Raw genomic sequence first — 25,866 nt, 5'->3', positions numbered from 1 at the left:
TCGAGTTGGGTAATTCCCCAAATGCCAAAAACTAACACAGGGTTCCACAGTAGCCAGTCAACTACTACCAAGGATATTCAGAAAAGGTTAGGAGAGCAGATACAGCTCTGCTTTCTCCTATCGATTTTAAAATCAGTATGCTGATATTCATAGACTGGTATTAGCTTGTGTTTTTAAAAATGCACCCCAAGTTTGCTAAATCCCAAGTTTTTGCTTAGCAATTGAAGATTACTTCAGCAGTCTTAAATATTTGGAGTTCAGATAAAGGAGGTTGCAATCACAAAGAAGCCAGACTTCACCCTCATTAAATCACCGTTCATGAGTCATGCTATTATTACATCTGTCCAGAAAACAAGTAATGATCCAGTTTGGCCGATGACTGGATAAGAGCCTACATCAAGCAATGACCAGCCTTTCTCCTAGAATTGAAAGATCTAGGAATCCAACTCTCAAAACATTTAGTCCCAGTATGGAAGCATTTAGGCTAGCTTAGCTCCCTTGAAGTTGCTCAGGCAGGCACTTTGAATGATAATGCCCAGCTGAAAGTACTTAAAAAAAAAAAGTTGTAATATATCCCCAGCCCACACACACTATCTTACTTATACAGTGAAATCCTAAACATGCACACTCAGACACAAGCCCCATTGAATTCAATGAAACTTACCCACATGTAAGCTTGTAAAAGACTGCAGCCTTTAGTCATTTACCGTATTTTTCGCTCTATAGAACACACCCGACCATAAGACGCACCTAGTTTTAGAGTGAGAGAACAAGAAAAAAAATATTCTCTCCCTCTCTGCGCAGCACCCCTTCAGCGAAGCGGCAGAAGAAACGGAGACCCTTCCTGTGCAGAGAGGGAAAGCTGTGCAGCGCCTCTCCAGTGAAGCGAAGCCAGAAGAGCAAGAGGGATCTTGCTCTCCTGGCTTCAGCGAAAGCAACGCGAAGCCTCCGGAGCGCAGCGGGAGCTCTGACTCCTCTTGCTCTCCTGGCTTCAGCGAAAGCACTCTGGAGGCTTCGCGTTGCTTTCGCTGAAGCCATGGAGCCTGCATTCGCTCCATAAGACGCACACACATTTCCCCTTACTTTTTAGGAGGGGAAAAGTGCGTCTTATAGAGTGAAAAATACGGTAAATTAAAGAGAATCAGCTTCCTTCCCTATTCAAGCTTCACATGCCACACAAACATCCCTGACCTTATTATTAATGGAATAATAATAATGCAGGTGGTTAATATGTTGTTCAAGTTCTGGTAACGTTAGTCAAGTCTTTTCTATTAGCCATTTTTATATTTAACTGAAATCCTTACTACCAGACTACCCATATATAACTGAGCTATCAGGCTGGCAAGTTATTAGCTTTCAATATTTTATACTTACCTTGGAAGGATAGGGAACTTTACTCTTGGCCAGGCTTCCTTAAACTTGTCCCTCCAGATGTTTTGAGACTACAATTCCCATCATCCCTGACCACTGGTCCTGCTAGCTAGGGATCATGGGAGTTGTAGGCAATAGATCCCCAATACCAAAGTGAAGCACAGTGGATTATACCCTCCCAAGTTTTACTCAGGGTAGAGTCACTGAAATGAGCAGACCTAAGTTAGTCATTCTTTTAATGGGTCTACAGTATGACTTATGTTCAACCCTGTATTTTTTAAGGTGCTTATCAGTTGCAATCATCACAGAATAAAAATTCCTATCATCACTTGCCTACAGTCCAAGTGACAGAAACACAAACTATTGAAGTTTAATACTAAAGCCGACAAAGCTCTTTTATTTCACGCAAGAACAAGTTTGCAAGAATACATATTTAATAGATTTCACCCAGTTAAGTCTAGAGATGTGTTAGATCCCAACCAAGCAGTAAGGTACACAATTTCAATTCAAAGAACCAATCCTTCCCCACCCCTTCCACTGAATGGCACTTTTCTTTAACAGGCTGAACTATTAAATTAAATTATTTACTTTTAAAATGCATAAGGACATTACTTCTACATAAGAAATTGACACTCCTTTAAATTGGGGTGGAAATATATCCAGTTCTTGTATCATCTAGGCACCTCGACTTCCAACAGTGGTTTCTATGATTTGGCAAGAGGGTATGATTCCCAGTATTCAACACATACCTGGCTTATTTTTATCCCTGTTTAAGTTGTAATATGGCAACACTCTTTTGATGGGTGGAAAAGAAGCAACTCTCTAGTTTTAAATATTTTATCAACTTTAGTTCAGTTTATAGGAAGAGGAACAGCAAAATTTTCCATAGGATCTGCTATACGTTCAACCAGGTCCCCTTTCTGCAATTTGCATTGCCAGTAAGAACAAAAAAGTTCTGCTTAAAGATATATCATCCAATAACAGCATGTTTTTAACAAATTCCACCACATGTGCCAAGTTAAAGCTAGCTTCCAATTTACCTGAAAGGTTTTGATAAAATATTTGTTTATGTTGTAGATCTAAATACTACCTTTAAAGAAAGTCATTGTATCTGAAGGGTGGCCAACCTGCAGTCCTCCAGATGTTGCAGTTGCCATGCAGCAACATCTGGAGGGCCACTGGTTCCCCAGCCCTAGCACAGAGGAAGCAGCTACCAAGCAAGCACTCTACCAACATCGCCCTTTTGCCTCGCCATTCTAATTCCATAATTCGTTCATTCAAAGTCAACAACATAGCAGATGTGCCCTGTAGTCCTGAAAACAAGCAATGCAAGGCAGTCAAGGACTGATATTAAAGAAATGATGCATCAACCTCTTAGCCATATTTTGTGCATTTAGTGTTTGTTTTTGAATTAAGAAGTTTTCAGGGCAAGCACGCCCTTTGGTAGCACTCAAGCACAAGAACACACATATTGTCTTTTGGGTGATGGTTCAGCACTTGCTTAAACTATCCCTATTCACAAAGCTTTGCTTTGTTTTTATTTATTTGCTAATTGCCCCCCAAGACAACAGTATGGGTTGATTTCAACCTTCCCTCCAGCACAGCCTAAGAATCCCCATGATCCATCAAGAAGTATAAAAATGTACAAAGCAAGCATGCATACATAGGAACTCGCATCAAGGCTATGATCTGTGCTAAGTGTTCCAAATATGAACATAAGTCTTAGTAGGTAGGCAAAAATTCACTAGTCCAGTATTATTTGCAATAATCTCAGTAGCTGATCTACCATAAATCGGGTACTGGTCTGTCAGTAGACCAAGACTTAAATACACCCAGTTCCTAGGCGCTGCTGCACACACATATCCCCAGTGGATAAGGAGAACATGGGTATGGCCATCTTCTGATTGTATTATCTCAGCTAAGGAGAGAGGATATCCCAATGCAGGCGCTGAACCTGGAAGCTTTGGAATACAGTGGTATCTCAGTTTAAGAACAGCCCTGTTTATGAACTATTCGGTTTACAAACTCCGCAAAACCGGAAGTAGTGTCCCGGTTTGTGAACTTTACCTTGGTCTAAGAATGGAAACCGAATGGTGGAAGGGCACCGGCAGTGGGAGGCGAATGGTTTCGGTTTTAGAAAGGACTTCCGGAACGGATTAAGTTCATAAACCGAGGTACCACTGTATTTAGAAGTCATCTCAAATGAGCCCATCACTATTATGGAGCATATGTCTACCACACAACGACGTTCTTTGAACTTAATGAACACAAAGCTTAAGTGCAAAATGTTGTTGTTGCTGCTGTTGTTTATATACTGCCCTTTATCAAAAGATCTCAGAGTGGTTCACAAGAAGATATTTAAATCATTCTAGTTGCTTAGAAGTATTATTTACAAATTCAATCTTGTCAAGACTCAGACTCAAGATGTTTCCATGAAAAAATTGAAAAAATGCTAGGACTACTTCATTTATAGACCTAACCCATACTAATTTGGGAATAAGCCCTACTAACTTCAACAGAACTCATTTCCAAGCAAACATGGTAAGGATCACACTCTTAATTTTCCAAACTATTCCTTGCTCACTCTTTGTCATAAGCACTACTGTTAAAAAAGAAAAATGTGAGGAGTTTCAGATCTCATTTACAAGATCCCCTCAGAAGTTTCATTACTGTATTTGAGGCAAGGTCTAAGCAACAAATAGGACAAAAATATCTACAAGCAAAGTACATTACACTCCAATGGTCTGCCAAGCCAGTACAGACCAGAAAGCATTTCCCAGGCCTGCAAGGAAGCTGTTTTGTTGTCTTTTAGAACCATATTATGAACTAAATTTATCCAACAAACTGCCACCATTAAAACCTACAGAACTGACAGAAGCAGCATGCTGCCTCAGTAGGCCTACCAAAGCCAAAACGATCTTAAGTGTAGTAAGTAGAGGCCAGTTTGCCCCCCCCCCCAAATAAGAGCACTGTTTTAGATTTACTCTAGCAAGACAATGCTGCATGCCCCTGATAATGGCACAAATCAAGAAAATGTAGCATCTTGTTTGTTGGAAGTGATGCAATCAAGTCATTTAGAAAGACATCATCAAAGCTTTTTATGAGGCAACTTCAGCATAGATAAGCAAGTTAATGGCTAAACCGAGAGGCACATTCTGCAGCTGAGTCCATTGTGGAAGGTTTCTTGCCCCATCCCAAACTGCAACCTGACCCCACCCTCCTATTGTTAATGCACCAAGGGGGAAAAGCTACTTTGACCTACCAGGAGAATGAGCTGAATGTAATTCACCCAACTCTGCTCTCCCAAAGGGCAAATACTCAAGACAGAGAGAGCCCCTTTATTCAGAGCAAAGTATTCCAAATGGATTGGTCCCGATTTTACCATAGCTATAGATATCTATAGATGGCATAAAGATATATATACACACACCAAAAACCCTGGAAGAGAAAACGATGCTTTACAACTAGAATGCAAGTATGAAACGTCAGTTAAAAAGATCAATATTCGTCTATAATATGTGCTAATTAAGATACCTTGAGGCAAATAAGTGTTCTGAACACATTTTAACCATCTATTGTATTTCTAAGCAGTAAGTAAGCCATTTGAGGGCCTGCACCTTCACACATATGTAAGGTAAAACTTACTTTATGCAACGGTACTCAACGGCAACATATGTCTGTTTGCCTGAGTATAAATCCTAATGAAGTTAGTAGGAGTTACTTGTGTATCAAGTCTGTTCAGGCTATGTAGTCTAAGTGAGCTTTTTTGCTTACAAGAATGGTGTCAATAAATAAAAAAGACAGACCTTCTACGGATATCCCTTGCCCTGGTTAATGAAACATAACCCTAATAAGTCATTACAGAGCTCCTAAAGGTAAAGGGTAAAGGGACCCCTGACCATTAGGTCCAGTCGTGGCCGACTCTGGGGTTGCGGCGCTCATCTCGCTTTATTGGCCGAGGGAGCCGGCGTACAGCTTCCGGGTCATGTGGCCAGCATGACTATGCCGCTTCTGGCAAACCAGAGCAGCGCACGGAAATGCCGTTTACCTTCCCGCTGGAGCGGTACCTATTTATCTACTTGCACTTTGACGTGCTTTCGAACTGCTAGGTTGGCAGGAGCTGGGACCGAACAACAGGAGCTCACCCCGTCGTGGGGATTCGAACCGCCGACCTTCTGATCGGCAAGTCCTAGGCTCTGTGGTTTAACCCACAGTGCCACCCGCATCCCTAGACTCATTCAAACTCACATGGATTACTTTAAGTACATGTAGTCATCCAATAAAAGTAGTAACTTGCATAAACAATTTAAAAACCATCATCAGGTTTAACTGATGGTAAAATGATACTCCAAAATACAAACAAAAGAAAAAGAATGGAAAGACTGAAACCTCTGAAGAGTCTGGGAAAAGAGGTATGTCAATCTGGCACCGAAATGATGTTAATACTGGCATCAAGCAGGCCTCGCTGGGGAGGGCCCTCCATAGACACAGCCAAAAAGACAGTGCCACCACGTTCAAAACTTCTTTCAGAGGAAGTACCTGGAGAAGGGCCTCAGATGATATATGTTCAAGTATACCACAAACTGCTTAAGTGTTGCCCTTCAGAGGGTTTAAGTCATCTTAGCAAGGTTTTTTACCCTTAAAGGTGCCCTAGAAATACCTTCAAACAAAATAGATAACATTTATATTTTAAATGTCTTGGAAGAGCTCAGACATACATGGGGTTTCTGGATAGCCTCCAAATATTGGCTAGGCCCATCCTTACTTAAACTCATGTGGCACCTTAAGACCACTCTTGAGTGCACACTGGTCTTGTATTACTAATCTTGAGCAACATGCCCAACTGTTAACTTCCTCCAGAGAGAGAAAGGCCCAGGAAGTCATCTCCAAACCAAAGCAAAGTCAGGTAAAACCAGACAGGCCCTTGGTCCTCCCACATCACAGGCACCTACAAACACTGGGGAGAGAAAAGTGTTCTCCTTTGGGAAAGTCACACCCACAGAGAGTCAGGATTATAGCAGCTTCAGGGAGAAGAGTTGCAGCTTCTTCTTTTGCCCATCCCAAACAAGGCTTGCTATGCAAAGAGCTTCAGACCTGACTAAGACATGACTGGGCTGGGAAAGGCAGGGTACCACCCACCATTCCCTAATGCAGCCCTCCTCCAGAACTCCTTTCATCCACGGCTTGCCGAGGTCCGGGAAACAGCAGAATTCCAAGTCCCTAACCTAAACTCTTCTCCTGTCCCCTGGCTGTACAGCTGAACACGTGAGCGAGCTGCATGTCTGAACGCCACCCCACCCAGGAAAGAAAGTGGGAAAAGCCCCTTTGCCCTATCCTGAGGAGTTGGCGTGGCCTTTCCCCTCGCATGCTCCCCCAAAGTGCTGGGACTTTTAACCACCCGCACGAGGCAGAACCCAATGGGCCGCAGGAGGCGGAGGGAAAGCCGAGGGCGGGGCCTTCAAAATGACAATTTGGTGCTCCTCTTCTCCCACCCAAAAAAACCCACAACCCCACTCTACAACTAGTGGAAAAATTACTGTGCATGCATTTGACTGGGGCCAAGGAGGGGAGGAGCGAAAGCAGCCGCCCATCTCCAGCTCAAGCGGGTATCAATGGACAGGCGGGAGGGGGCAAAGTAGGGACTCCCCGGGGTGCGGAATCACGCATCTCACCGCGATGACGTTGACGAAGGTGGTCTTCCCCGAGTACTGCAGCCCGACCAGCGTCAGCTCCATCTCCTCCTTCCAGAACAGCGACCGGAACCAGTCCAGCAGCCGAGACAACAGCGCCAGCATGATGGGGGTGGGGGGTGCAGGTGGTGGCGGCAAAGGCAGAGGCAGCAACCAGGACGCTTCTCGTCTCCCTTCCCTCGCCCGCCTCGCCTCCGACGCTCCTTCTCGCGACGGCGCCTCGAGGCCGAATCCGGAGGCTGCTGCTGCTCCCGGTTCTCCTGCTTGCTGCTGCTGCTGCTCCTGCTGCCTCCCGCTCCCCGCGCGACGTGGGTCATATGACGGGACTCGCCTCGGCGCGTCAGGGCAAGAGCGGGCTAGTTCCGGCAGCCGCGCGCCCGGGCGGCTCCACAGCGGCCCCTGCTGGCGGAGTGGCGCGGGAGGACCGGGGAAAGGAGCTTTTTCGGGAAGGAGCGATATACAGTGGTACCTCGGGTTACATACGCTTCAGGTTACAGACTCAGCTAGCCCAGAAATAGTGCTTCAGGTTAAGAACTTTGCTTCAGGATGATAACAGAAATCGTGCTCCAGCGGTGCGGCGGCAGCAGGAGGCCCCATTAGCTAAAGTGGTGCTTCAGGTTAAGAACAGTTTCAGGTTAAGTACGGACCTCCGGAACGAATTAAGTACTTAACCCGAGGTACCACTGTATAGTATGTGCGGCTTACAGGCAGGAAAGCGAAGGGGAAGGGAGGAGAAGGGATGCAACCCTAGTTTTAAAGGTCCCTGCTACGCCGCTGTCCTCGACCAGGGAGACACCCGGACTAGTTTTCTCTGACGGCTCGTTCGGGGATTTAAAGCGAAATGATTGCAGGTCGTTTTAAAAGCGCCAGGAAACGCGGCTGATAGCTTTGCTGCCCTTTAGTGTGCCGTGGTTTGCTTTTAATCATCTATCCGTTTATTTACACCCCGCCGTTTCCTTACCCGACGGGACTCGAGGCGGCTTACAGCGGGGTGCTGAAAATGAGAGCCGCTGAAAACGTGGGGGGGGGGAGTATTTAAAAACCAATAAAACGTGAATAAAATTAAAACTCTCTCTGTGTGTGTACACACACACACGCATATATATAAAATTATTATTTGTTATAAATAATACAAAGTATATGATACGAAGTGTATATAAAATCTATTAAAGGCATACAAATAGTTTCCACTAGAACAGCATGGCACCAGGCCTTTCATGAAAAGCAGTCAGTTCCCAAAAGCCTGTCAGGAAAATGTATTCACCTGCCAGAAGGGGGACAGCTAGGAGGGAGCCAGTTTAGCATCTCTTATAAATACTAGGGACACGGGTGGCACTGTGGTCTAAACCATTGAGCCTGTTAACAGAGTGAGCTCCCATTGCTCTGTCCCAGCTCCTGCCAACCTAGCAGTTCAAAAGCACAACAGTGCAAGTAGATAAATAGGTATCACTGTGGCAGGAAGGTAAACAGCATTTCTGTGCGCTCTGGTTTTCATTATGGTGTTCCGTTACACCAGAAGCGGTTTAGTCAAGCAGGTCACATGACCCGGAAAGCTGTGTATGGCCAAATGCCGGCTCCCTCAGCCTGAAGCGAGATGAGCACCACATCCCATAGTCGCCTTTGACTGGACATAACCATCCAGGGGTCCTCTACCTTTTTTATCTTTTTATAAATACTCTTATAAGCTAAATAAAACACCCAAGATTTGAAGAAGAACACAAGTAGGTTTTGATGGGTGGGTGCGCAATGCATTCTGACATTTGTGTTGTAATGCACATTTGTTTGATGCAAGAAATTTTCTGTCTGGTCCAGTGAAACCAGTGGCGTAGCGTGGGTTGTCAGCACCCGGGGCAAGGCAAGTAATTTGCGCCCCCTAATCCGTGGATTTGCGCCCCCTAACCCATGGATTTGCACCCCCTAACCCTAACCCCCAGATGTTGCGCCCGGTGCGGCCAGCCCCCCCCTGCACCCCCCACGCTACGCCACTGAGTGAAACTTTTGTTTGGGGCCTTAACTGGCAGCTGTGAAGAAGGGTTGGTGTCAGAAATCTCAGTATGCAAAAAGAATAGTTTGCATATTATTTCAATTAGTGGATGCAGGTTTAGAATTATCAGCTAGACGGTGTGATTGGCTGGGGATGGACTAGAAGGGCCAGGAAAAGAAGACCCGGGGAAGGAACAGAAGACCTGAGAGGCAAGCAGAGTGGCTAGGTGGCTGAAGACTTGTTGGAGATAGCTAAAGCACTTGCCTGAGGCTGAAGAGACAAGAGGGGAGCCTGTCTGCAGCATGAAACAGCTTAAAATGTCAGTCTTTGGTGGCTGGTAAGGGTTATCAGAGAAGATTTCCAGGGCAGTACAGCAGGACAACTCTAAATTCAACAGATCAGTAAGGAGTTGGGGGTGGGGTGGGAATAGATTCTAGCTGCTGGTGTTGGTGAAACTTAACAAAGGTGGTGAAAATAAAAGGGTAAAATAAGGTGTTGGTATTTAAAGACATAGTAGCAAGTTAACAAAGCATGCACACATTTAAAATTGCAGTACTATTTTAAACCTAGGAGGTTGCCTTAAACTGGCTTCATTAATTACAAACCCTGAGTTTAAAACACACTTCTTTAGAAGATGCCCAAAAAGGTCACCAGGGTTGCCTTCTGAGCAGTCAAACATAGGATTTCATAATTGCATGCCATGACAGATCTCTGTCCTTTGTAAAGTTATTTTTATTGAGATTCTTAAAACAAATAAAACATTTTTTGGGGTTTTTTACAATTCCAGTTCCAATGCCAAAGGTTTGCAATTGTTCTGCAGCGTTTTGTTGCGCACACCTCTTTTGTGCAACCCAAGAAGTGAATGAAAGCATCCTAGTAGAAGAGCCTATGTTGTACCATGTGGCAGAGATGAAGGACATTGATAACTGGGAGACGGTTTTTGATGGGAACAAGAAGAAAAGAAAATGCTTTTCTTACATACAAAGACAATCAGAGTGGTGGCTCATAAACACCAGCCAGGCCAAACCTGTACAGTGGTACCTCAGGTTACATACGCTTCAGGTTATGGTACATACGCTTCAGGTTACAGATTCCGCTAACCCAGAAATAGTGCTTCAGTTTAAGAACTTTGCTTCAGGACGAGAACAGAAATCGTGCTCGAGCAGCGCAGCGGCAGCAGGAGGCCCCATTAGCTAAAGTGGTGCTTCCGGTTAAGAACAGTTTCAGGTTAAGAACAGACCTCCAGAACGAATTAAGTACTTAACCCGAGGTACCACTGTACAGTGGAACTTTGGTTCTCAAGCGGCTTAGTTGACAAACAAATTGGCTCCCAAATGCCGAAAACCCAGAAGTAAGTGTTCCGGTTATTGAATGTTTTGCAGAAGACGAATGTCCGACGTGGCTCCGCTTGAGTACAGGAAGCTCCTGCAGCCAATCAGAAGCTGCACCTTGCTTTTTGAACAGTTTCAGGAGTCGAACGGACTTCTGGAATGGATTAAGTTCAAGAACCAAGGTTCCACTGTACTGTATTCATGTTATTCCACTGTATTGCTCTCCTGGAATATGGCAACAGAGACTCATTGAGCCCAGTTCTAGGGAACGGTGCATTAACAATAGTAACAAACATATGTTTCTCTGATTCTGTCTTACTAGTACTCTCTGTAGCATATTGTGACAGTCAAAAGTACAATATGTTTGAGGATAGTAATAATGTGTCTGGGCAACATAGCCTCAGACATGGCAAGGATGGGTGTGTCTGCTGCTCATACATATAAAACAAGGGCAGGTGCTTTGTATCCCGTGAACATATTCCAGCATTGCCAGGAGTTATCAATAAAATAAGCTATGAAACTGTAATATGTAGCTTGGTGCAAATTTTACTGAAAAAGTCCCCAAGTGTGAAAGAAAACAGCAAATACTCAGAAGCAGATTGTCCAAAGAAGTAAAAGGCAGGAAAGTAAAGGACCCCTGGACAGTTAAGTCCAGTCAGAGGTGACTATGGGGTTGTGGCGCTCATCTCGTTTTTCAGGCCAAGGGAGCTGGCTTTTGTCCATAGTCATGTGGCCAACATGACTAAACCGCTTCTGTGCTCACTGTGCATCTGCCAGGACTGGAACTGGAAGAGCTAGAGATGCCACACAGGTTAAACACACTTGCTGCCACCGCAAGAAAAGGTCTCTGAGAAGACAGCCAGATTATTGCAAAGCTAAGAGAACAAGAAGAGAACAGTCTTCTCCGATAAAGAAAACAATGCCCGACCTGAAGAATTTGGAGCAAATGATTCAGCAGAGGAAACACAGCCCAGAATAACTAAGGAGATAGTACAAGAATACTTGGCTAGTTTAGATGTATTCAAGTCTCCAGGGCCAGATGAACTGCATCCAAGAGTATTAAAAGAACTGGCAGATGTGATCTCAGAACCACTGGCGGTCATCTTTGAGAATTCCTGGAGAACAGGCGAAGTCCCGGCAGACTGGAGGAGGGCAAATGTTGTTCCTATTTTCAAAAAGGGGAAAAGAGAGGACCCAAATAATTACCGCCCAGTCAGTCTGACATCAATACCAGGGAAGATTCTGGAGCAGATCATTAAGCAAACAGTCTGTGAGCACCTAGAAGGGAATGCTGTGATCACCAATATTCAGCATGGATTTCTGAAAAATAAGTCATGTCAGACGAACCTGATCTCGTTTTTTGACAGAATTACAAGCCTGGTAGATGAAGGGAACGCAGTGGATGTAGCCTACCTTGATTTCAGCAAGGCATTTGACAAGGTGCCCCATGATATTCTTGTAAAGAAGCTGGTAAAATGCGGTCTTGACTATGCTACCACTCAGTGGATTTGTAACTGGCTGACTGACTGAACCCAAAGGGTGCTCATCAATGGTTCCTCTTCATCCTGGAGAAGAGTGACTAGTGGGGTGCCACAGGGTTCTGTCTTGGGCCCGGTCTTATTCAACATCTTTATCAACGACTTGGATGATGGACTCAAGGGCATCCTGATCAAATTTGCAGATGACACCAAACTGGGAGGGGTGGCTAACACCCCCGAGGACAGGATCACACTTCAAAACGACCTTGACAGATTAGAGAACTGGGCCAAAACAAACAAGATGAATTTTAACAGGGAGAAATGTAAAGTATTGCACTTGGGCAAAAAAAATGAGAGGCACAAATACAAGATGGGTGACACCTGGCTTGAGAGCAGTACATGTGAAAAGGATCTAGGAGTCTTGGTTGACCACAAACTTGACATGAGCCAACAGTGTGACGCGGCAGCTAAAAAAGCCAATGCAATTCTGGGCTGCATCAATAGGAGTATAGCATCTAGATCAAGGGAAGTAATAGTGCCACTGTATTCTGCTCTGGTCAGACCTCACCTGGAGTACTGTGTCCAGTTCTGGGCACCACAGTTCAAGAAGGACACTGACAAACTGGAACATGTCCAGAGGAGGGCAACCAAAATGGTCAAAGGCCTGGAAACGATGCCTTATGAGGAACGGCTAAGGGAGCTGGGCATGTTTAGCCTGGAGAAGAGGAGGTTAAGGGGTGATATGATAGTCATGTTCAAATATATAAAAGGATGTCACATAGAGGAGGGAGAAAGGTTGTTTTCTGCTGCTCCAGAGAAGCGGACACGGAGCAATGGATCCAAACTACAAGAAAGAAGATTCCACCTAAACATTAGGAAGAACTTCCTGACAGTAAGAGCTGTTTGACAGTGGAATTTGCTGCCAAGGAGTGTGGTGGAGTCTCCTTCTTTGGAGGTCTTTAAGCAGAGGCTAGACAACCATATGTCAGGAGTGCTCTGATGGTGTTTCCTGCTTGGCAGGGGGTTGGACTCGATGGCCCTTGTGGTCTCTTCCAACTCTATGATTCTATGATTCTAAGAAATACTACTCTGTGTGGAACCCATCTCTGTGTAGAGGTTATCCAATGAAATGAAAAGAATTGGCCACAGTGTATTGTGCAAATTGGGAAGATACCAATCCAGGTAAAACTGAATGACTTGACTTATGTTCTGAGAGGTGCTGTGGGGTTTCTGGGGAAGCCAGTCAATCAGCGTGAATGCCATGGGGCAATTATTGTTGGAGACATGATGACACCTGGGAGGAATATAAGGGAAAAGAAGTGATATTGCAGCAAGACCAAGCAAATCATTTGTTATCTTCTTATTTATGGTGTATAGAAACATGTAAGTTTGGCAATAAGCTTTCTATATCCTTTTGAGGCTGTTGCATGGGGGGCAGAATTCAAGGCAGGCAAGAAGTATTTTCTATGGCTGCTCCTGGTAAACATGCTATTTTCCTGGGGACTCAATTCAACAGTACTAAATGGTGTCTCCATACCACAGCTTTTAAAATATGGAATCTGTGTATATAAAGCTCACACATTCTAGTCTGCTTTAATTCACTCCTCACAAATTATGTTTCTGGAATTTGTGCTGCTGAAAATATTTTTTTTCAATAAATGACAAGTGACTGTGTATATGGATATTTGCATCTGATGCTTGTATATATGTTTACATGGCTATTTGCATAAATGTTCCTCTTATTAATTTCTGAAAGAATGTTTCAAGTTAACACTTAAAGCTCGTTACCACTACCATCTATATTTGCATTTTCAAATTGAACCCAACATCTTATTCCCCATGAAAACACATTTCAAGACATAATTCAAAATAAGGTGATAGGAGTTTGTATGGATGCCCAAATAACAATAGCTCTGGAGGCAATTGGGCAATATTGAAGGGACCAGAAAGGCCACACCCTGAGTAGGTCACAGTTTTGTTGGGTGTTAGGGTGATGCCTGGGACCTCCAGTTTGAGTATCAATTACTCAGTTTGGGTGGCCCTGCAAAACATGGGTTTTGCGTTACAAAACGATTACAAAACTTCAGCACCAATCTGGAGAGGACCCCAAATTTCAGCGTTCGCAGTTAATGAGGCTCCTTCAACTGAGTCAGACCACTGGTCCATCTAGATAAGTACAGTGGTACCCCGGGTTACAGACACTTCAGGCTACATATGCTTCAGGTTACAGACTCCACTAACCCAGAAATAGTACCTCGGGTTAAGAACTTTGCTTCAGGATGAGAACAGAAATCGCGCCACAGCGGCAGTGGAAGGCCCCATTAGCTAAAGTGGTACCTCAGGTTAAGAACAGTTTCAGGTTAAGAACAGACCTCCAGAACGAATTAAGTTCTTAACCCGAGGTACCACTGTATTGTCAACTGGCAGGAAGTCTCAGGAGTCATCCACAGCCCTGCTTAGACATGGCAGGGTTAAATCTGAGGCAGTTTGCAAACAGCAAGCCCTGTATCATTTAGCCACAATTCTCTGAAATTCACACTCCCAGGCTCAACTCCTCTTTCCCAATTTGTGTGGGTAATAACATAAAAGCACACTGCAGTGTTGCCACAAGCCACTCTCACCTTCCTGTATCCAACATGTAATATGCATAGAAACTATATTTGCATTAAAACTATAGTTACATGTGAAGGGCATTAAAAAAAAATTTAAAATGCCCTTCTTTCCCCCCTATCTGTTTAAATATTTCTAGACCACCTAACCAGGAGGGAAGCAACATCAAATATAAGCAGAACATTCTGTCTGAAGGCAAAAGAACTGTGTATCTTGAATGTTTTTTTGTCCACAGAATGGTCCCTAGGAGAATCGTGTTTTGTTCATTTATCAGATTTCGCACTTGCCCTTCACCAAAAAGGTGCCAAGGCAGCTTAAAATAAAACAACAATACAATTTAAAATGAGGAAAAGCCAATACAGTCATACCTTGGAAGTCAAATGGAATCCGTTCCGGAAGTCCATTCGACTTCCAAAACTTTCAGAAACCAAAGCGCGGCTTCTGATTGGCTGCAGGAAGCTCCTGCAATCGGAAGCCATCGGACGTTCGGCTTCCAAAAATAGTTCACAAACCGGAACAGTCATTTCCGGGTTTGCGGCGTTCAGGAGCCAAAACGTTTGAGAACTAAGCTGTTCAAAATCCAAGGTATGATTGTATATAATAATATCACCCAATACAACAGTTTGGAATGTTGCCTCTCTAGATCACGGCATCTCACTAATTAAACCCTTTTAGGTTTTGTACTGGGAAAAGTGAAAACCAAAAACTGAAAGTCTTTGTAAGAACTGCTTGTGGAGATGAATTAAATTAGTGTGACACACCATCACAATCCTTTAAATTCCTTCTGGATTAAAACTTCCATGCAAAATAGTGGATTCTTCACCATTAGAAATGTGAAGAGATAGAAATACAACACTCTGCAGTTATAGAAAATCATAGCCAATGGTTTTCTGATTTTTACCAGAAAACCAGGCTGTGCGCTGCTCTACCATTGCTGTTTCTATAGGACTGCTCCCTGGACCAATCATGGTAGGGCATCGCTTTATCAATGGAAACACTTTGGGTGGAAGTTCTTCAGGTACTGCATTGGAAAGAGCAGCAAAACGTATAGGACATGTAAGGCTGGAAGTTCTCATAAGGATTGGGATCTCCTCTTGGTGATGCAAAACGGACTTTGAATTGCCTTGGGGAGAAGGTAGAGCAGGCATAGGCAAACTCAGGCCTCCAGATGTTTTGGGACTATAACTCTCATCATCCCTAGCTAACAGGACCAGTGGTCAGGGATGATGGGAATTGTAGTTCCAAAACATCTGGAGGGCTGAGCAGTTTGCCTATGCCTGAGATAGAAGATGGTTCCTGAAGCTGCTGAGTCAAAGGTACCGGAGCAAGACGGTTTGAGCATATAACACCAATCCTGGTCTGACTGCACTGGCTACCAATTAGTTTCCGGGACCAATTCAAAGTGCTGGTTTTGACCTATAAAGCCTTAAACGGCTCAGGACCGCAACATCTCAAGGACCGCCTCTCTCCATATGAACCTACCCGGACCCTGAGACCATCTTCAGAGGCCCTTCTTCGTGTGCCTCCTCCTCGAGAGGTCAGGAGGGTGGCAACACGAGAACGGGCCTTCTCTGCGGTGGCTCCCCGTCTGTGGAATGCTCTCCCCAGGGAAGTTTGCCTGGCGCCTTCATTATAAACCTTTAGGCGCCAGGCAAAAACATTCCTTTTTAACCAGGCCTTTGGTTGATCTTATTGACATCCTATGCCCCTTTAAAATGTGGCTCTTTTGGGGGGAGGGTATTATTGGGTTGTCATTGAGACAGTGGGTGGAAACGCAAAAAGGGTTTATTCACAGCTGCAGCAGTGAGTCTTGGTAGGATTATTTTTGCTGAGAGAGCTTCACCTAAGTGACTTCCTAGGGGCACGAGTCTGGGCAGTGTGTATGGAGGCCCTGGGCTACCCATATGACAAGACGCCACTCTCCGCCTTGCAGATGTGGCCCAAAGGAAAGCAGAGCAATACATTCAGCACCAGCTTTGCTGTAGGAGTTGCCAGAAGGCCGCGTACATCCAACTGTCTTAGAGACTTCACTCTGGATTTGTGTAGGGTTTACTCCTTAGCCTTTCCTTCTCCAAAAGATGTCCCACTATGGTAGGATAAAAAGGGCCTTAAATTCTAATTCTATTTTTTAAAAACTTTTTTAAATTCAAAATTAAAACAAAACATATTATCCAGAAACATATCATCCTTATTCCCCCCCATTTTCCTCCCTCCCCCACCTTCCCACACAAAACCCCACCCCCACCCCCCGACTTCCCTTAGTTCCCGTGTTTGATTTCTCTAAGAATGTTGTTTTCTGCATGTTACACAGTTGTATAGATCCTCAAACTATTTAGCTGATTATTATCAATAAAAAGTTTGTGAATGTTTATTCAAAGCCATTTAAATTTTTGGCTTTAAATTCTAATTCTAAAGATGTTTACTGAAAAGCAACTTCCATGGAACTGATGGGGTGAAAATGGCTGCCGGTTACTATCTTGCCAGCAGCTCCGCGTTAGTATTGTGTTATTTGTGCTATTTTATTAATGTTTTATTATTGTTTTAAGTGATAAGGAGGATTAATAGCTGAAGGAAACCTGCTGTGAACTTTTACTGCAGCTGAGTGAGTATAACTCCCTAAAGGAAAAGAAACGCGACTAGAGAGAAATCCTTGGGAGGAAAGAAAAATCGCTTACCTGATAAGGGCCTGGAGAGGCCTTGGAACCTCTCCCCTTTTACCCAAAACTGCCTTGCGGAGAGCCCTGCGACGGAGCTAATGATCCTAGTTTAGCTTAATTAAGTTTTTAACTCAAAGTTTTAAGGTATGGAGACCCTGAAAGAATATATATATATATATATATATATATATATATATATATATATATCCTTTTTAAGCCGCTTGATTATTACCGGGGGAGTACCAGAGCTTCTGCGGTAATCACTCCATAGCAATTGAAGAAGTAAACTCACCCCTGCTTCTCCACCACGTTGTTTTTCTTCTCTTCTACAAATACCTCCTGTCCATTTATCTCAGTCAATGCATTGTAGCGTGTTTATTACAACAATAAAGAAATAATTTACAACTTTAAAGAAACAATGGTGACGACCAGGAGTGGCTGCAAAACCTCAGGCTTTTCTCTGAAGGCTGTAAAACCCACCTTTAAAAGAGCCACTCTAAAGAAAACACAAACAAAAATCACTCGCTTCTACATGAACAGAGCAAAATGTGGAACAAATGAGGAAACGACTGAAATGAATGAGAACAAGAACAAGAAGGGAAGAGAAATCCTACTCTCTCCTACCAATCTCTCTTACAGCCATAGTGAAGGACTGGTTATGCAAAGAAAGGAGTGTACTAAAAGCAGCGATAAAAGCCTGAATATATTGGAAGCAACACAAAACATCCTCGATACAGCCGATGAAGCATCCCCGAAACTGAAAGCCAAATCCCAAGTTCCCCCCGAACCATCGTTAGATCAAAAAATGGAGGAACTAATGTTAAAACAAATTTCGGAATTGGCCTCGGGAAATATTAAACCTTCGAAAGACTCTTATCCTCATCCCCATGAGACAAATGAAGAGGGTCTCTCAATCATCAAATGGCTAGTGCTCCTTACTGAGGACATTGAATCCATAAAGTCCTACTTGGACATTTGCACAAAAATTCTTACCATCATGGTTGACTCCTGTAAAACTCTCTGGAGAAAACCCGTCGGAATGCCTGCAGAATCAGAAAGTAATCATGGCCTCGCCTCCACCCTCTGTAGGAGTGGCCCATTAAGGAAGGGTAAGAAAGCCTGCAGAGCTAATGCTTGTAAAAGGAGATCCATAGTTGTAAAAAATGTTTAAAAAAGTAAAAACATAAAGAATCTTAAGACAGTGCATTATAAAAAAATGGTTTTTAAAAAGCTTTTTAACCTACTCGAGAGCACATCAGCCTCTGGGACTAGAGGGAACCTGGTGAAGTCTTTAGCCAAGAAGTCAGTTAAACAGGATTTGCCCCCAAACGTCTGTGCTGATAAAACTCTGGATTGTCTAAAACCTTCAGCGCCTGCTCCACCACCAAGCCCTAAGCAAGATTTATTGCCCCAAGATCCATGGTCCTACGTTTTAACCATAGACAACTCCAAATCCAATAAGGAGAGCATTCCAACAAATAAGCACTGGAAGCTGGTGTTGCTTCAAAACAAGCTTGTTTTTTCAAGCTATCCTAAGCCTCCAGGATTCTTATCTCAAGAGGACCGCAAAGTCCATCTACTGAACTTCCTTAAGGCATATATGCCAGGTACTTTGAGTAATCCCTCGGAGTTGGACCAAGTGGAATATCTATATTTTGATGGCTTGCTTGCCAGGGCGGTGGCTACATTCCATGATCGGAGTTTGGCAAAACTGATATATAAACACAGAGAACACCTAAAGACAACTGGTGTAAAAATATCAAGGTACTTCAAAAATGAGGCCTCTCCTATCCCACTATTCCCCAGTTCTGCAACTTCGACTACAGCACCTCATCAAAAGGCTGAATACCACACTTTAATTGATATAAAATCCACTGAGGACTCGCCGAATCACCACCCAGAGTTACTTACTAATGATCTACAAAGACCAGACTCTCCCGGGACTTTATATGAGGCGAGCCAAGGTAACGGGTTTGAAAGTTTTGAAAATAACTTAGTCTACTCCTACTGCGCTCTCCCCCGAGAAACTCAGAACAAAATACTTTATAGACTGAATAACCTTCGTTCTTGTCTGATGAATCTGATGAAGGACCAACCGGGACCACACAACCAAAACATATCTGATTATGTCCCAGATCAGGCTTCATGCTTCTATCGTCACGAGCTGGATTTATGGGTCGAGAAACCCTCCGTTACCCCAGGCCAATTGGTTGCCGCAGAGATGAATCCATCCTGTCAGATCTTGGAGCTGAAACGCCCCTCCTATAACCCAGCTCGCATGCAATCCATCCCAGAGGCAAACCTGATCACTACATTAGCATGGGATAAAATGAGAGAATTAAATGAGACTGAATTGGGCTCCCCAAATAAAGTGCCCAGCATGGGTGCGCCAGGTTGCAACCCTAGCATTCCACCCTCCTCAAATGTGAGCATACTGAATACATCTTTAAACATCATTGAATTAGCACCTGAACTATCTGAACCCGCTGAAAGGGCTAATAGTAAGAACCAGAGGAACTTGGTGTGACATCCGGAATGCATCACGCATACCTCACTAGCACCCTTAAACCAAAGATCTCTCCAAACTCTTTCTATTATGTCCTGGAATGTAGCTGGACTCTCATGTAAATTAGCTGATTCTGATTTTATAAATTTTCTTGTGTCTTATGATATAATACTTTTGCAGGAAACCTGGTCTCTTAAACCTTTAAATATTCCTAATTTTATTACTTATAATTTACCCGCTACTAAAATGTCAACAAAAGGACGCCCTAAAGCCGGTTTGATCTGTGGTATTAAGCAGTCTTCTAACCTTAAAATTAATTATATCAGAAATATTGGACAGTATGGACAATTGTTATCATTTTCCATTGGGTACAGGGAAATTCTTCTTTTAAATATATACTTTCCTCCCACAGAGTTGGAAATTAGACCAGATTATGGTTGGAATATAGTCTCTGAAGAGCTGTATTTAATACGCAGTAAATCTCCAAACATCCCCCTGATTGTAATGGGAGACACCAATGCTCGAATTGGATCAGATAATACAGCTCTCTATAAACGCTATGTCTCAAATCCAGCTGAAGATGCCCCACTTCCATTGAGAATAGGGAGGAATTCAAAGGACATCATTATTAATAAAGCGGGAGGAAAACTTTTACAATTGGTTTTAGAATTTAATCTTTCATTTTTGAATGGCTCAATGTGGCCGGATATTCCAGGAAATTTTACCTTTAGCTCCAAAAGGGGTAGGAGCGTAATCGACTATTCTCTAGTTTCCGTTGAAATGTTAAATGAAGTTGCCTCTTTTACAGTTGTACCTCGCTCAGAGAGTGACCACTTCCCAATAGTTTTAGAGATGTACAGGAATCCTAGAAATAATGATATTTGTCCTCTTAATAGTATTGATAAGACTATTTATGCCAAAAGAATTTATATAAGTGATAAAAATAGGGAGGATCTATTAGCAGTATTTGAAAATAACCCAGTTATTCTCGAACCTGTGGCTAACCAAAATTTGATGCCCTTGGAGAACAATGATTGTTATTATAAGACTATCCAGGAATTATTTTCTTCTTTTTTAGACCCTCAGTTCAGCAACAAACCTTTAAATAAGTATAACTGGTTTGATAAAGATTGTATTAACTATAAGAAAGAACTTAGAACTTGTCTAAAAGAAGCCTCTATTAACAACTCCCAAGGTCTCTGGAAGACTTATTTTGAAATGAAAAATGCTTTTAAGAACATGCTCCTGGAAAAAAAATCTGAGTTCGCACTAGCCAAATGGTCTAAAATTGTTACTGCATTAGAAATTAAAGATACCAAAACTTTTTGGTCACTTCTCTCAATAAAAGATATCATTGATTTCCCTAATATAAGCGATGAGGCTTGGATCTCACATTTTACTGCTGTTTTTTATGATCACCAAGTATGTAAAAAGGAAAATTTTAAATTTTCTCTGGCAAAAACCACACAATTTCAAATTACTGTTGAGGAGATGAAAAGGATAATTTATTCGTTTAAGCAAGGGAAATCACCTGGTATGGATGGCATTCCAATAGACCTGTTGAGATTAAATGTAGAATGGTGGGCCATTAAACTTGTGCCGCTTTTTAATTCTATCTATCACTCAGCCCTTGTACCTAAGTCGTGGAACAACTCAATAGTGGTACCGATCTTTAAAAAAGGTGATAGGAATTGCCAAGAGAATTACAGGCCTATAAGTTTGTTACCATGCATAAGTAAAATCTATGCCAAATCTCTGCTTATTAAATTGGAAGAATGGATGCTGACAAAAGGTCTACCTGGTAAAGAGCAGGCTGGTTTTAAGGCAGGCTCGTCAACTCTTGACCAGTGTCTAGTGTTAAGTCATCTTGTGGATAAATATGTCATGAGAAATAAGCGAAAACTCTTTGTGGCATTTATAGATTTAAAAAGTGCCTTTGATTCGGTCGACCGCAATAAACTATGGACTAAACTAGAACACCTTGGTATCGACCCATATCTACTTACACTGATTCAAAGTCTACATTCTAATAACCAAATATATGTTAAAGTGTCAAAAGATGGTAGACTAGCAGGTCCTATTCTGAATAATCGAGGAGTTAGGCAAGGCTGTATCTTGGCCCCTACCCTATTTAATCTATTTTTATCTGACCTACCATTATTTCTTCAAAACGCAACCACTCATACTCCTTATTTAAACAATAGCCCACTCTTTTTATTACTTTATGCAGATGATGCTGTAATTATTTCACTCTCTGTTTTGGGTTTAAAAAAATTATTTAAGAGTTTCTCAAACTACTGCTCTCTCAATAATCTCAAAATTAATTATGATAAAACAAAGATTATGCAATTCAGAAAGAGAGGGAACCCAAAAGGCTGTATAATTAATGGACATCTAATACAGGAAGTCAAGCACTTCAATTATCTGGGAATCACATTCAAAAATAATATGAATTGGAATACACATATATGTGCTGCAATAGTTAAGGCCGAAGTGACAGCCCACCATATTAAATCCTATTTTTTTTCTCCAGTAGGAAACAGATTTATTCCAGCTGTATTGCAAGTGATTGACATGAAACTTTGTGCCCAACTTCTATACGGCACACCAGTGTGGATTTCAGGTGACCTCAAGAGGTTGGATAAATTTCACGCATCCCTTCTGAGGTCATTATTAGGACTTGCAAACTCTGTAAAATATGAAACAATATGTTGTGAGCTGGGAATATTGCCTTTATCAGTAAGAGCATGGCTGAGGACCTTGAAATATTGGATCTTCCTCCATTATAGAGCCCTATCCCCTAATTCTCTACTTTACGATCTTTTAAGTGATAGTGCAATTCACAATCTATCATTGACTTGTAGGAGAAAACTGGATTCGATAGGGCTCACTCTAACTGATTTTGAAATTTCTGATCCCAAAGATACATGGGAAATTATCAGGAAGACTCTTACAGAAAAAAGTGTTCTCGCCATGCTTGAGGTTGCAAAGCACAGCACCTGCTCTCCTATCCACTTAAATCTCCCTTTGTGTAGAGATTTCCAAAAGGGATACATGACAAATCTGAAGAAACATGAATCGTGTAGGCTGTTTATGCTGGCCAGATTTAACATGTTTCCCTCGGTGGTAGTGAGAGGAAGATACTTAGCTATCCCAGAATCAGAGCGTCTCTGCAAGTGCGGAAGGCGGGAACCTGATACTCTGGAGCATATATTCTTTTCCTGTGATTTTGGCAGTTATGCCAGAGGACAATTGTTTGAGGCCCTAGAATTTAATAGACAGATTTTTACACAACCAACTGTTCAGGACCTGCTGGCGGACAGCGATGATCAGGTTACTATTGTGGTGGCTGAATTTTTGAGTGCTGTCCATGGAGAAAGAGTGGGCCATGATGAGGAGACTTAGTGGTTCTTAATGGTAGGTGATGTTGCTGTGTTGTATTATATTATCTATGTACATCAATTTATTTTTGGAGTTAAGAATAGGACGGGGATAAATTGTGTTCGCTGAGCCCGTATTTTATACAGTTTGTATATGATGTTTGTTTGTTTGATATTGTGTGGTGTGCTATGCCTAATAAAGGATTTTGAATTGGAACTGATGGGGTTTAGTTCAGATCGTGGGTTGGATTGCTCTTCCACCAATGGAAGGACTCGGAATGGACTGAGATCCTGTGGAGGTTCTGATGGAAGAAAACAAGGAGGTGATTTGTGCCAAGAACTCGCAGGCCATATCCTGTATCAGAGGGTCTCCCCCATTCAATGGAACTCTGGATCCAAGCCTATGTACATTTAGGTCTGGAACCCATATGCAAAGAACTGCATAACTAGTTGGGGGAACCTAGGAGTGCTTTGGATGTCCACTCCCACCCCAAAGCAGCCACTCTCCTTGCAAAATGAGAAGCCATGTCCCAAAGCTGGGGCAGGATGTTTGAGATGCATTTTGTGATATTGAAGGGCCTCAGAAATAGAAATTCCAGCATGCTGTTATCAAAGCCACTGTTACAAGACGGGCAAGGCCATAAGCAGGCAGACAGACAAAGCAACTGTTATAAGACAGGGAAGGCCGTAGCAGGCAGACAAACAAAGAATGAGTAAATTAAGAAGTGTTAACCTTCAAAAGGAGAAACATGGAATGTTAGAGCCTGATTGGATAAGAATGTAAAATCTCACTCTCTGTTTTTTTTTGTATAGTCTATAAAAAGTGGGCGCACCCTGACTGGGGTGTGCAGATTGCAAGCTTATTACTCTGTACCTTTGTTCTGCATATGCATTTCAAATAAATCCTGTTGAATCCTGCAAGGTTGGTTGCCACTTCGCGTGAATCTATGCTCCGGGGACCCAACAGCAGATAAGGAGCAGGTCCATCAATATGACACCGTGGGCCTTCCATTCAAAGAGGACAGAGTCAGAAACCTCATTGGGTACATCCAAGCCCTTGAGTATACTTAAAATCATTCTTTATTATTTGCTTCTTATCCATAGGTATTCACAGAGGTGCCTCAAAAAAGGAGTTTCTGTGTGGAATGATTTCTGCTTGTTCCACACACAACAGAATGCTGATTGCTGCACTGGCTCCCCAAAAGCCCATTCCATCACCACCATGTGTAGCTCCTTCAGCTCCCAACATTAGGAACCTATTTCCACAGAGCTTGTTTTCGGGAGCGGTTGTACCCAAGCAGCAAGTGCCCTTCCACAGTGGAACTCCCCACGTGCCATTTTTGTACAGTAGTATCTCAGGTTACATACGCTTCAGGTTACAGACTCCGCTAACCCAGAAATAGTACCTTGGGTTAAGAACTTTGCTTCAGGATGAGAACAGAAATCATGCTCTGGCTGCGCGGTGGCAGTGGGAGACCCCATTAGCTAAAGTGGTGCTTCAGGTTAAGAACAGTTTCAGTTTAAGAACGGACCTCCGGAACGAATTAAGTACTTAACCCGAGGTACCACTGTACATCTTTTGTACACAGCCTCTGCTCTACTCCTCATGACCACTAGATGGCACCTCGGTTCCAGGTTTGAACAAAAGCTCACCCTTCTCTGTATGAAATGTAAACAGTACATGCGCAGTTTATGGTTTACTTTTCCCTACTTGTGTATTTAATATATTGTATTTGCAATGCCTGCGTGGTTAGCCATTTGGAATGCTTTGGGTATGGGTTTTATGAACTCGGTTGTTCGCAATTAAAGAAATTAAATGAACAAAACTGTTAGTCTTTGTTGGGAAACCAGCAAACAGGATTTGAGCACAACAGCACTCTTTCCTCTCTGGTTTCCCAGAAACTGGTATTCAGAAGCAACACTGCTTCCAGATGTGTGGCAGAATATAGCCATCATGGCTAGTAGGCACTGATAACCCTCTCGTCCATGAATTTGTTGAAGTTTCTTTAAACCACCCATGTTGTTGGCCATTGCTGCCTCCTGTGGCAGTGAGTTCCATAGTTTAACTGTGGGTTACACAGAGAAATACTTTCTTTCATCTGTTCTGAATCTTCCAACATTCAGCTTCATTGGCTAGCCACCAGTTGTAGAGTTATGAGAGAGGGGAACAAAACGTTTCTCAACAGCCTGGTCTATGCAATGCCTTTTAGTGGTAATAATAATAATAATAATAATAATAATAATAATAATAATAATAATAATAATAATAATAATAATTTGTTATTTATACCCTGCCCATCTGGCTGAGTTTCCCCACCTCACTTCTCACAATGAGGGAACTTCCAGAAGGCCCTCGGCACTGAATTATAGTGTTATTATGTCACCATTAAAGAAATTGCATCAAGTTATCATCGCATAGTTTAAATATAAAACTACAGATGCCTGAATTTTAGCGACATGCAGACATTACAGCTCTTATATTTACAGTATATGAATTCATGTTTTTAAAAGCTACCCTTCCCTCTCTTTTGCCTCCAGCAGAGGGCGCTGTGATTCCACGAAAGCCTCTTCCACGCTCCGTGTTTGAGAAGCAAATCAGGCCACCTCCGGCAGGAAACGTGGTTTCCTCGTGATCTGGGGCCTCCTAGGCTGCCTATTCAGTGTGCTGGTGTTGCCTTGACACGTAGCCAGCATGTGCTTGAGCAACTCTGATCCCTTAGCGCGCATAATAAATTCAAAGGCACTGGCTCTGCAGTGAATCAGATGGCGACATACTGCGAATGGATATAACAGGGGCATTTTGTCTCAGCTTCAACCTCCTTAATCAGAATGTTACTTTTAACGGTGATGCCTTTGCAA

General features: G+C 42.8%; 1 protein-coding gene and 2 long non-coding RNA genes across 3 annotated transcripts in view; 1 reads left to right on the top strand and 2 right to left on the bottom strand.

Moving 5' to 3' along the window:
- LOC310757488 overlaps positions 1-5,237 on the top strand; it is a 518,472-nt gene extending 513,235 nt beyond the window's left edge. Inside the window, exons 2-3 of the long non-coding RNA XR_014545260.1 lie at positions 3,546-4,921; positions 5,089-5,237. This is a non-coding gene — a long non-coding RNA (uncharacterized lncRNA). The remainder of the gene's footprint in view (positions 1-3,545; positions 4,922-5,088) is intronic.
- The window catches only part of ARL8B (ARF like GTPase 8B), a 28,471-nt gene extending 21,068 nt beyond the window's left edge, over positions 1-7,403 (bottom strand). Inside the window, exon 1 of the mRNA XM_083602549.1 lies at positions 7,044-7,403. Within this exon, the coding sequence (XP_083458675.1) occupies positions 7,044-7,166 (123 nt within the window). The 5' untranslated portion in view covers positions 7,167-7,403. The remainder of the gene's footprint in view (positions 1-7,043) is intronic.
- A 1,030-nt stretch (positions 7,404-8,433) lies between these two features.
- Positions 8,434-10,435, bottom strand: LOC310757447. The gene is made up of 3 exons (XR_014545216.1): positions 10,336-10,435; positions 9,043-10,086; positions 8,434-8,864 (listed from the first exon to the last, which is right to left on the bottom strand). It is a non-coding gene; the product is annotated as an uncharacterized lncRNA (long non-coding RNA).
- Between the last annotated feature and the right edge of the window lie 15,431 nt (positions 10,436-25,866).

The sequence above is a fragment of the Podarcis filfolensis genome, assembly GCF_964270895.1.
Source record: "Podarcis filfolensis genome assembly, chromosome: 2".
In the NCBI taxonomy this organism is placed as follows: Eukaryota; Metazoa; Chordata; class Lepidosauria; order Squamata; family Lacertidae; genus Podarcis; species Podarcis filfolensis.
This window is presented reverse-complemented; position numbering and strand designations above follow the sequence as displayed.